This window comes from Podarcis gaigeae, assembly GCF_964106915.1.
Source record: "Podarcis gaigeae genome assembly, chromosome: 8".
NCBI classification, from domain to species: Eukaryota; Metazoa; Chordata; class Lepidosauria; order Squamata; family Lacertidae; genus Podarcis; species Podarcis gaigeae.
In genome coordinates, this window is record NC_139684.1 from 70,802,151 (window position 1) to 70,814,654 (window position 12,504).

General features: G+C 44.6%; 1 protein-coding gene across 5 annotated transcripts in view; it reads left to right on the forward strand.

Moving 5' to 3' along the window:
- The window catches only part of LOC310849912 (beta-1,4-galactosyltransferase 3-like), a 37,869-nt gene that overhangs the window by 17,210 nt on the left and 8,155 nt on the right, over positions 1-12,504 (forward strand). For 2 of the 5 annotated variants that reach the window (XM_083750877.1, XM_083750878.1), the window contains one exon: positions 4,254-4,344. In XM_083750877.1, the coding sequence (XP_083607003.1) occupies positions 4,254-4,344 (91 nt within the window). Of the gene's footprint in view, positions 1-2,638; positions 2,698-3,661; positions 3,758-3,925; positions 3,948-4,253; positions 4,345-12,504 lie in introns of those variants that run through there. The other 3 variants (XM_083750879.1, XM_083750880.1, XM_083750881.1) reach the window with 3 other exon arrangements.

The following is a 12,504-nucleotide window of genomic DNA, read 5'->3' on the forward strand; positions in this document are numbered from 1 at the left end:
TAGGGGTGCCCTGATAAGATATCCATTCACAATTGTGTAGGTGTACTGTATGAGCCGACAGTATTCATGGATGCAGTCAAGTGCTACAGCAGAATGGCTGGGGTAAGACAAAGGGCTGCAAGTTAGACTGGAGACATGTTCAGGGATTTAAGAAAATCTCACATGCCTGCTGCTGTCTGCAGTATTGGCAACTAAGATATATTAGCTAGGTGCCAAATGGTTTCTTAAACCAAGGTTACAGTCACCAAAACGGAATGTTTAGTTGCCATTTTTGGGCAAGTTGGCTCTAAAGTCTTATTTTTCAAACTTTAGAGCTGTCTTGCCCCAAAATGGCAACTGTAACATTGGTTTAAGGAGCTATTTGGCACCTAGCTTATATATCTGAGTTTCTAACACTGTTTCTGGCAACCATAACCTAGGTTTAAAGTGCATTTGGCTCCTAGTTTTTGTATCTCTGTTTCTAACACTGGTTAGGAATTGGTAATATGTTTGCCGCTGATATTCTTGGATCCCATACAACACCCTAATAGTCAAAGTATTTTGTCAGAATGGAACAGAAACAGTTACAAGAAAGCATTTATTTGTCTCCAATCTGTACTTCGATGTTCTTTCCTGATGAACTTTTGTAACTTGCAAACCTGCTCCCCACCCCACCCCCAACAGACTACCAGAAGTTTGTCTGGCCAAATATGTTACCTTGCCTTTTACTCTTCTGATAGTAGACAGAATCTTCCTTGGGTTTTGTCTTTCTCACAAATAATTTTCTCACTACACTTTGTCCCTTGGCTGGAGCAAGTGCCTTCCAGTTCATGGCTTTGCAAACTGGCTAAGTTTCCCACCTCAGATCTGATAATAGCCAAGTCTTCTAAGGCTGGGGAGCACAGAGAATGTAATCACTACTTCTGTAACCACTGGTGCTATGTTTTCATTTTTGGGGATTCCATGGGATTATTGCCAACCCTCATATTTTCTTTTGAATCTTTGTGCTGTGTGAATTTCATGTTTTGGGGTTGTTTTCTTCTTCTTCTTTACTTTTCAATAGACTTACTTTTGGCCTTGGTTATGTATGTGTCTGTAGAAGGGCGGGGTGTGTTGGGAAAGGCTGGCCTATCAACCCTCAAAGAGAGATTTCTTTTGAGGTTCAGCTTCTAGCGTCTGGCCTCTTTAACGGCCTCCAGACAGAGCGTGGTTACAAGCAGCAGCCAAGGATAATTTCAAAGCTGCGTTCCCTTGGCACTCATCCATCCCACTGAGGTGACTTCTGCACACAGAGTGCTTGTGCTAATGCTGATGAGTACCGGGTCTGTTTGTGGGGGGTTAATGGGGAACCACCTAATAGGCACACTGAGGAAAAATTGTCTCCCTTAGAAATGTCAGGACTTGAGATGGCTGACTGTTTTTGAAAGAATTCGGACACTTCCCTTTTGTTTCCTTTCCTTTCTTTTTTTAGCATACATTGCCACATGATAGGAACCACATGGGTTGATCTTTTTCTCTCTTTTTTGGTTTTTCAAAATATAGATCGTGAGCCTCTGTGCACCGAGAATTTTTCTCAATTGTATTGTGCGGTGACTAATTTTAGATGTTTGATAAATAAAACAAGATGGTTTGGAATAGATTTAATGGACCTTTGGTCTGATCCAGCAAGGATCTTAATTCCAGCCCACTTCAGCAGAGAACTGTGGAGCTTTCAGGGAGAGGCAACATGGGGAAAAATAGAGTGTTCTTCTCCTATGAATTGCCTGGCCTTGGAGGTTGTGCAGCAGCTGAGATACCCCTCTACCCCATTACCCTGATTGCCACAGTGGCCAGAGAGATACCTCTGTGGAGCCCAGAAGCAAGGCATGGGTGCAATGGCCCTTCCTATCCTTTTCCTCTTGTAGTCCGTGGCATGCTGCCTCTGAACCGTGAGGTTCCATTAAGCTACAATGACCAATAGCTGCAGAGAACCTCTCCCTGAGTTTGTCTGATCCTCTTTTAAGGCCACCTTGAACCAGTGGCCATTGTCTTGCCTGGTAGAAGCAAATTGCACAAGCTAGCCTGTGTGAACTGTACTTTCTTTTGTATATCCTAAATTGACTGGATGATCCTGAGTGTATCGGGAGGGAGGGGGAATATACCGTATTTTTCGCTCTATAAGACGCACCAGACCACAAGACGCACCTAGTTTTTGGAAGGGGAAAACAAGGGAAAAAAATTCTGAATCCCAGAAGCCAGAACAGCAAGAGGGATCGCTGCACAGTGAAAGCAGTGGTCCCTCTTGCTGTTCTGGCTTCTGGGATAGCTACGCAGCCTGCATTCGCTCCATAAGACGCACACACATTTCCCCTTACTTTTTAGGAGGGAAAAAGTGAGTCTTATAGAGCAAAAAAACCGATATATCTCATTTTCCTTACCATGCATAACGCTGTAAGCTTCAAGCCATATTCTTTCTCTTGTCTCTTTATAAAAAAAATGTCTTCAGGTTTGTTAGCCTTTTCTTGTCAGAACAGTATCCCAACCCTTTGATTATTTTGGGTACCCTTTCCCACATACCGGTATTTTGCAGCTCTTGGGTTGGTGTAACTGAGACAGAGAGATGACATCACAGTTGCCTCCGTATGTGCATGTGTAGATACAGATAAATCCCTGCTGAATCAGGCCAGATGTGATTATTCCCTGCAGCTGGTTCACAGAGGCATGGCTCTGGCAGTGGAGGTAGGACATGATCATCATGACTAGTAACCATTGATAGCCTTGTCCTCCGTGAATGAGCCCAGTTCCAAATCATCCAAGTTGGCGGCCATTACTACATATTGTATGAGCACATTCATAGTTTAACTATATGTAGTAAGTCAATTAGATTTTTATAGTGTTCACTGTTCTGCGAACTCTGAACACACAAACGTGTGTGTGCACACACAAACATGCGCATGGACACCATCAAGGGTGTCATTGTCTTAACAGATTAAAGGGCTTGGGGGATCAGAGGCCAAATTAATAAATTTCTTTTTAAAAAAAGATTAGTGTCCCGCCCTCTCGGGGGAAAAGAGACTGGGATTCTGCAGTTCTATGATTTTAACTCATTGAAGACTGCATGGGAAAGTACAATAAAAAGGCACCTTAGGCACATTGTCACCAGTCACTGTTGACTTAGTGGCTTATATGAGGGTGTTAAGATGCTGTCTTTACAATAGCAGCCTTTCTCTATGAGTGGCATGTGTGCATTGTTGCCATGTGATTGTTGCTGAATTTTAAGAAGTGATTGTTGGCAGTGATCCACTCCATAGAAGTTGTGCAACATGTCCTTGTAAATATTTGAAGAGGGGTTAGCCTAGGTGACTTTGGAGGCTGCACCCTGTTCTTTGTCTTTAAGACTATGGCGACAGACACTCCTTGAAGCTTATAGCAATTCTTGGTTCAGTTGTGTTAGATCATAATCTACAGGTAGGGCACCATATTTCTTTTTAATATGGTGGGAAGGCTGCATATGCAAAAGGCAGGGGGGTTGAAATCCGAGTGCCAGAGCTTCCTTTCCCCAGTCAGCACTTATTCCAGAATTTCTAGCCCTTTAAGAAAAATTAGGCACTAACAGTTGCATCTTGGCAACCCGTGGGTTGTCTAAGCAACAGAACGCTAAGTCTCCTGTTCGCTAGGGAAGCGTGGAGCTGAATCACAGGGAATATACCACTGCCTAACCTACAGCAAGACTTCTGTGCCTCCCCCTGTGGGATAATGAATAAACTAAGCAGCAAATAATTGACTTCTTGAATAGAAAGTATAAAAGACCCTGAGTAGTGATTTGGTTCTGGAAGTGGGTTCTTTTAGTGCTATTTCTGTTGTTCCGGGATGTGCTGTGTGCTATGGGTGCAATTGAATTATTCTTTATTAGTCGGTCAGTTTTGTCTCTGTGCAGTGCATTAATTTGAAGAAAGAAATCTGGAATGATTGTCAAATGGCATGATTCGGTACGGAAAACTGTTCTGTTCCCTGTTGGAAGTACTGACTGCTGGTAGTGATTAACTCCCATTCCCGTTCTGTACACGTTGCACATTCCTGACCCCATTCTCTCTGTCTCTCCCCCTCCCCATTTCCTATCCTACTTTGCACTAGCAGCTTTCCACTTCCTGTTTAAATTGGCTGCGTGCTGTTGGTTTCATGTGGCGATGTTGCATTGCTGTGTGAAAATGCCAGGTTCTGCCTCTATGCTTTTTCCTGTCATATGCACTAGTTCTAAGTTGACCTCTCTCTTCACCCTCCCCAGTTCATTGCAGAAACTCCATGGAGATTGGGACCAAAAAAGTGCTGCACTCCAAGAATTAAAGACGACCTCTCTGAACTAGCTGAGGAAACAGAACTGCACAGGTGGGCATCCTTAAATTCACATTTGCTTGCATTTTCCAATATCTTTCCAATCGCAGTTCATACAGTTATAGATCCCCTCCTTCTTTGGGCATGGCAGTTGTAGGTGACCATTTCTCTGCACTGCCCATGGTCTCTCATTATGAGGCACTCCCTTTTCCCAGATGAACTGGGAGAAAACCCAGAAGCCAACTCTGGACAAGGGAATGGTTATGGTCTCAAGGGAGGACAGGAGTTCTTCTGATGCAGGCTGCAAGCTCCCTTTGCTTCTGTTGTCTTTCCCAACAGTCAACTCCTCTAATGTGAAACATGATGTGAAGCATTTCTATATGCCAGGAAGCCCATGTCGGAGAATACAGATGTCCTTGTGTATAGGTGTAGACCTGAGTTTGGGGATTTGAGCCCTTATGCATTCAGCTGGAGGGGAAGCAGGGCCAACCTAGGTGCTGTGATACCCTTACAAGCCTTGTAGCTTTTTGTGGTGATGCTAGCAATCATGCCAGCTTGCTTAAGATATCTAAGCAGCTCACTTCCCCAGATATTCAAGACGTTGTTTTGCACTGAACACTAATCGCTAGGGAACATCACAGCCTTGTAAATAATTATTCAGGAGCATTCATCCATCCCTGGCTCAGTTTGCCTGTGTTTCTTAAGCTGAGACAGTGCTGTCTCGGGTGTCAGTCTCTGCACTTTAAAGCTGGGATTGTCCAGTAACACAGCGCAAGGCATGTAGTAATTTCTGTCTTCTGGCCTTTAAGAGCCAATGCTGTGGGAGGATTGGCACTGTTTAGTTAGAACAGATGGGCTTCCTTCTCATGCTTTATTGTTGGTGACATTTGTACATTTCTTATATGCATGATGTATATAAAAGGTGTTTGCGTTTGGAGCTGAATGTTTACATACTTCTGAATGTATTGTTTAAGGAAAGTACCGTATTTTTTGCTCAGCTTTTCCCTCCTAAAAAGTAAGGGGAAATCTGTGTGCGTCTTATGCAGCGAATGCAGGCTGCACAGCTATCCCAGAAGCCAGAACAGCAAGAGGGATTGCTGCTTTCACTGTGCAACGATCCCTCTTGCTGTTCTGGCTTCTGAGATTCAGAATATTTTTTTTCTTGTTTTCCTCCTCCAAAAATTGGGTGCGTTTGTGGTCTGGTGCGTCTTATAGAGTGAAAAATACGATACTTTAGTAGGTGAACTGCTCCCATATGTATGGACATTATAGGAATGTCCATGTTCAGTAAAGGTATGTGATGTCCACATACATCCAGTGTTCATTCTTCTTGTTCCACCTGGCCTTTGGCTTGGAGTCAATTTGATTCCCTCCCCCTCTTTCTTTTTTCCTTTCTCCTCCTGTGATGAGGCTGCATTTTAATGTTTTAATGTATTTTAATCTTGTTTTTAAGTTGTATTCATTCAACTTGTTTTTATTATTGGTGGTTAGCCGCCCTGAGCCCGGCCTTGGCTGGGGAGGGCAGGGTATAAATAACATTTATTATTATTATTATTATTATTATTATTATTATTATTATTATTAAATCATTGACAAAATAGCTAATTAGAGGTGGGTTAGGTTTGTTAAACAGAAAAAATTGCCACCTATTCTTGTCATATACGCAGATGTATTCTTGAAAAGATGATCTTTGTTCTTCACCATATGCACTCCATTCATAATAAGCTGTGCTGACTGCCTTTACCCTTCTGAATTTTATTCAGGAAGAGTCATCAATTTGTTTTATGTGACAAATTTATAGGCTGCCTCATAGGCCATGCCCTCACAAAGTGGTAAGCACAGAAACAATAAGAAAGACAACAAATGAGATGAATTATTATGAAGCAGCACCTAGGCCCAATGAAGCCTAAGTATTTCACTCTCTCTCTGTGGGGGGGGGGGAGAGAGGGAGAGAGAGAGCTTGAAGGTACAGCTGAAGAACACATTAAGAAAAGGCAGCCTGGAAAAGAGATGTTAAGTCCAACTTGAAAGCCTGCACTGACGGCAGCGTATGTAACTCACTTAGAAGGGAATTCCGTAACCATGAGGCCACCACTGAAAAGACCCCATCTTTTGTGCCTGGCAACCTTATTGCTCATACCGGTGGGCATATGACCAAGACCTCCATAGCTGATTTTAGTGAATGAGCAGGGTCATATAACCAGGTCTCAAGTTGTTAAGGGCTTGAAAGGGTCGGCACCAGTACTTTGAATGCTCTGAGGGGGAGTTTTAAAAATGGATTTTAACATAGGAATTATAATCATTGTGAACCTTGCCATGGTAGGTGCAGTTACATTTATCCAGTGCTGAAAGCCAGGTGGTTTTGACCTTGGATCCTTGGATCAAAGCCTTGGATCAAATTAGACTGGAAGCTGATAAGGAAAACCGGAGATTTAGCTGTTGCCTCTTTAGTACAGGCATCTCACACCTTTGGAGAGTTGAGAGGTGCTGCTCTTGATGAAATAAGTGAGTAGCCTAGCATCTGAACTGTTCCAGCTCATTGAGGAATTGAAAAGGCTCTTAGACATGCCTGGGTAAACATTATGAACTGGCACAGCAGCAGCTAATATTTTCCCCACTTCAGATTTCCAGCCTGAGGAAGAGTTCTCTGCAGTAAGTAATGCTGCCCAGCATTTTAAATAACTAGTTTTATTTATATACAAATAAAGTTTGGCCAACTTAAGACCGCATCCTGTTTGCCTTGGAGGGGAACACTGAATCTTTGGGGTGACATCGTCTTTACCTCCTGAGGCAAGGTTGATCTTAGTCTGAACTCAATAAGGAGGCTTTGGCATCTGCACCCTCCCCAGAATTTCAGGCTGTGCCAGAAATTATGACTCTGTGATTTTTGTGCTTTCCGTGTAATGGAATTGCGCAGATTCAGTGAAAGGAAGAAGCCTTGTAAGATCGCATGAAGTGTCATATAATGGAATTGCTGTTGAGGATGCATGGCTGCAGTAAACCAGATTCTCTTGCTCTGGTTGTGTACAGTTCAAAGGTGGACAAGAGAGGGTAGGAAGAGGACTGGAATTAGCAGCAAGTTTGTGAATAAACAGAGTTATGCATGTGCCTGATTGGTGGTATTAGAGACTCAGTGGCAGGAAGAACATAAATGTTCTCCGAATCTTGTGGACATGAGTGGGTTGAGTGCTTTTGGCACTTGTGTCTCGCTTGTGGGCTTCCCATAAGCATCTGGCCTGTGAGAACAGCATGCTGAACTAAATGGGAATCACCAGAGTTCCTTCTTAAGCTTTTATCTCTCCATGTCATCTCCAGAAGGCCTGGCTTGGCTTAGAACATAAAGGTGGATGGTGCAGATACTCAGCATAGTTTCGCTCCTCCCCTCCCCTTTGAGGAAGCCTTGCCTAGTGGAAGGAAAATACCTTCCTTACAGACAAAGCTGATAAGATCTCATTCCTGTGGAGGATTAAAAACCTCCCATGTGGCCCAGCTTTTCACACCCTGGTCAGAAATGTGCAGTGTGATTCTTGATAGGAACAGGGTCACCAAGGAAGTTGAGGTCAGAACCTGTTTCTTTAGTAGTAGTCCTGGGAGTGGGGGGTGGTCAGTACTCAAGTTTCAAGTTGCCAGCTGGAAAATTGCTTTATTTGGCAATGTCCTGTGCATTCCACAGCGAGGATGTGTTTGATATGCAGACTTTTGAAAGAGGCAGCTCTGTGCTGGGCTGTTTCAGTTTCGGTGCTTCAGGCCCTCCCCTCTTCTACTTACTGACTGAAGCCAATTGGCTATGAGTTCTTATTTTAGTCTCGGCCCATTCTTTGCCAAATTCAGCCAGGTTTTGAAAAGATGGCCAAAGCACATACTTCAGTTGCTGCCCTTCATCTTTTCCCTTAAACGTGAAGTTTCCTTCTGAAGTCTAGCCAGTTTCTGAACTTGCCTTCATTTCAGTTGAGAGAGAGAGAGAGAGAGAGAGAGAGAGAGAGAGAGAGAAGTACCCCATACTTGAAAAATGCAGACTGTGAGTGTGGAGGATAAAGAAAGTTCTTTTCTCATGCAGGACTTTGTTTTTCCCTTCTCGTGGTTCCCTAGGCAGGATTGGCCAATAAGTTCAACAGGAAAAGAGGCGCATCCATTGCTCAGTATTAGCTATGAGCTTGTGAGTACGCTGCTTGTGATGGTTGGACTAATCTGCAGAGATCCCAATGAGGGTTTGACAGGGAAGGGGTGGGGGGAAGTGTAGTTGGACAAGGTGAGCCATAATGATGATGTGAAATGGAGCTGATAAATTATGGGAAAGAACTTGGTAAGCATCTCTGGAAAGTTCGCTCATCTTTTGCCGGAGCTACTGAAGTCAAAAAAGGAAGAGGGTAGCACCAGTGTGAATTTTAAAGAGGTGAAACTCCCAAGGTGAAGAAAGCAATTTATTGATTGTGCTTTCCAGTTCGACCAAGCCGTGGCTCTATTTTAATGGCTCTTGCATTATTAATGTACTGGTTAATGAGCAGCCCATAACTTGTTTGTCAGGTTGGTTGCTTCTATAATGTGACTTCTGGTTCCTAGAACTTCAGTCTAACATGGGTTGGCTACAAATTCCAGGGGGAAATAGTTCCTGGTGAAGAGATGGCCTGATTGTGTGGGGAGAGGCCCTTTGAGGGTAGTTTATTTAGATTGGAAGAAGAAGAAGAAGAAGAAGAAGAAGAAGAAGAGGAGTTTGGATTTGATATCCCGCCTTTCACTCCCTTTAAGGAGTCTCAAAGCGGCTAACATTCTCCTTTCCCTTCCTCCCCCACAACAAACACTCTGTGAGGTGAGTGGGGCTGAGAGACTTCAGAGAAGTGTGACTGGCCCAAGGTCACCCAGCAGTTGCATGTGGAGGAGCGGAGACTCAAACCCGGTTCCCCAGATTATGAGACTACCACTCTTAACCACTACACCACACTGGCTCTCAGTTGGAGTTGAAGTGTCCTTCTGCACTTGATGTAGAAGCCTAGCTCATTATCATTACCTTCAAATCAATGACCCCTTGTTTTGTTTAAAGCTCTCTGAAGGAAGACTCAGTCGAAATGCATTTCCCAGGACCTGAAGCTTCTCCTATGTCTTGGTCTCTGAGTCCTGAACCTCTCTCCCCCACCCCCCACCCCCAAGAACTGACACTGGTAGCTGGATCAGGATCCTGATAAGATAAAGGGCTTTTTGGCCCCACGCTTTATAGGCACAGCCCTGCCTTCTAAAGTTCAATGTCCATGTCAGAGCTTTCCCCATGAAAACCTGCTTTTTAAAGCCAAAGTACAACAAATGGCAATTCAGGTTTTCTGTGGAATGCTGCTTGCTCCAATTCAGCTTTAAAGAGTGGGTTTGCACAGGGAAATCTCTGGGGTAAAAAGGCAAAGGCACAGAGCTTTAAAATACGGACCATGCCTGGAAAGCGCAGGGGAAAGGTAAGTGTGGATAAGCCCAAGGATAATATTTGATTCTGGATCAGTTACTCTTAATTGCCTTCACTACCCTGCTCTAACTAGCAATTTCACAAACCAGGGTTGTGTAGCAGGAGGTTAGGTAGCCGCAGCTGCTCCCACTGGTTCCTCCCTGTTGTCCAGCCCCTTACCTCAGCTGCTGTGCGGCACACCACCTGCTAGCCAGCGGCAGCCTTTGAATCAAGGCATGACTTTAACCTTGCTTACCGTTTGTGGTTTGGAGCCCAGGTCACATGGCATGGCAAGGCAGAGACTCTAGCTTGTTGGCAGCCATGGGGAAAGGAGCACTGCAGGAACTTTTGAATAACATGCTCCAGCAAGCCACTTATTTGTGTTAAACCGTATTTCCAGGATACAATAACGTGCATCAGGAAAGCAGGCTGTAGAGCTGATCAGGCAGCTGGATTATTGTAACTCGCTCTACATGGGGCTGCCCTTGAGACTGACCCAGAAACTCCAGCGGGTGCAGAATGCCGCGGCGAGACTCCTTATGGGGTCTTCGCTGCGAGATCATATTCATCCGGTACTATACCAGCTGCACTGGCTCCTGGTGGAGTACAGGATCAGGTTTAAGGTGCTGGTTTTAACCTTTAAAGCCCTATACGGCCTAGGACCCTCGTACCTACGGGACTGCCTCTCCTGGTATGCCCCACAGAGAAATTTACGGTCTGCAAATAAAAACATCCTAAAGATCCCAGGCCACAGAGAAGTTAGGCTGGCCTCAACTAGAGCCAGGGCTTTCTCGGCCGCAGCTCCAATCTGGTGGAACGCTCTGTCACAAGAGACTAGGGCCCTGCGGGACCTGGCATCTTTCCGCAGGGCCTGCAAGACAGAGTTGTTCCACCAGGCCTTTGGTCAGGGCGCAGCCTGACCCCCTCCTCTGGCAATCTGCACAGAATTTTGCTTGATGGTTGCCATTAATTTGATCTTAATTTGATTTTAATTAATTTTATAATGAATGTTTTTAGAATGTTGGACTATTTTGATTGTTGTTAGCCGCCCTGAGCCCAGCTTCGGCTGGGGAGGGCGGGATATAAATAAAATTTATTATTATTATTAAAACTTTGGCTCCTTTGCTACATTGTCACATCAGCCTTCCACTCTTTATTTTATTTGTGAGGGCTGCAGGGTAGGACGAATCCTGCGTGTTGGTGTCAGGCTTGAGAAGCATCTCCAGATTGCAGTGTTCTTGTACTATGTTTGCCTCCGCCTAGGCTACCAAAACGGCTCCAATTCACTGCACTGCTTTAGATGGTAGAATGTTCAGGTCCCAAAAAGGCTGCCTAGGAATGGCCCCAGTGAATTCATCTCTGCTGCATTTTTTTTGCAACGACAAATATATGCCTTTTGTAACCAGCAATCACACTGCTTATCTGTGTTTGCACACTGGCTTTGAGCCACTTGGATACTTTTCGATCAGTTGTGCAGTACCTCCTACCTTCACATATTAATAGTTGGGTTAGAAAGGAGAGCCACAGTTTAAGTTTTCTCATACCCAAACCTTCCTATCAAAATGCTGGTCTATACCTTTTTTAAAAAGGTATAGAACAATATCACAGCAACAAAAAAGGAGGTTTTCCAACTTGGTTGCAGGCTACATCACGATGGAGCTTGTTTGCCTTTTCTGTGAAGTTTTTCCTGTCAAAGTGTGTTGGGAATGAACATGCGCACATGAAGGCAAAACCAGCTACACACCAAATGCCATTTCCTAATCTGTTGGGTTTGACTAAGTGATGTAAGAATGCTCCTCTTTCTTCCCAAATACAGCAAGATGCCCTTGACTGAGCCTCTTGCTTTGGGCAGTGGAACAGCTCAGTGAATCTGGAAGGGTCAGCTCTTCCCTGAAGGTTTTAATTAGGGTTGCCTATATGTGACATCTATGTGGGACGTGGGTGGCTCTGTGGTCTAAACCACTGAGTCTAGGGCTTGCCGATCGGATGGTCGGCAGTTCGAATCCTTGCGACAGGGTGAGTGCCCATTGCTCGGTCCCAGCTCCTGCCAACCTAGCAGCTCCAGAGTATGTCAAAGTGCAAGTAGATAAATAGGTACCGCTCCGGCGGGAAGGTAAACGGCATTTCCGTGCGCTGCTGTGGTTTCGCCAGAAGCAGCTTAGTCATGCTAGCCACATGACCCAGAAAAACTGCCTGCAGACAAACATCGGCTCCCTTTGCCAGTAAAGCCAGATGAGCACCGCAACCCCAGAGTCGTTCGTGACTGGACTTAAGCGTCAGGAGTCCTTTACCTTTATGTGTGATTCATTTCCTTCTTTCTTATATCACCCTGGAACATCTCTTACAGGAATCTCTTGGGCCATTTCCTTGTTCCTCCTTAGCTGTTGCCAGTTGGCACTGCTCCGAGACACCTGTTGCGCTGCACAGGGTGTGGGCAGGTAGCAGAATAGGTAACCAAAGCAGGCTACTTATCTCACTTATAGGTATGGAATGTGCTGCTCCATGTTGCACTCCCCCAAGCCCTTTCCTGCCGCGTTACCCGAGATTCTGCAATCTGGTAGATTATTACAGTATAATAATTTATTAGCCTTTACCCTTGGGTTTTGGGGCAGCTTGCAACAATTAACACACGTTAAAAACAGTTTAAACAACTTGCAGTCACAGAAATAAGGTGGGTGCTAAAAGCATACCTTGTAAGTGTCAAAAGCCAAGGTGAAGAGGATCTATACAACCCAAACGCTGAGATATGTGAAGTGGCTTGCAGCTGGGCCTAATATTGGAAACCAAAG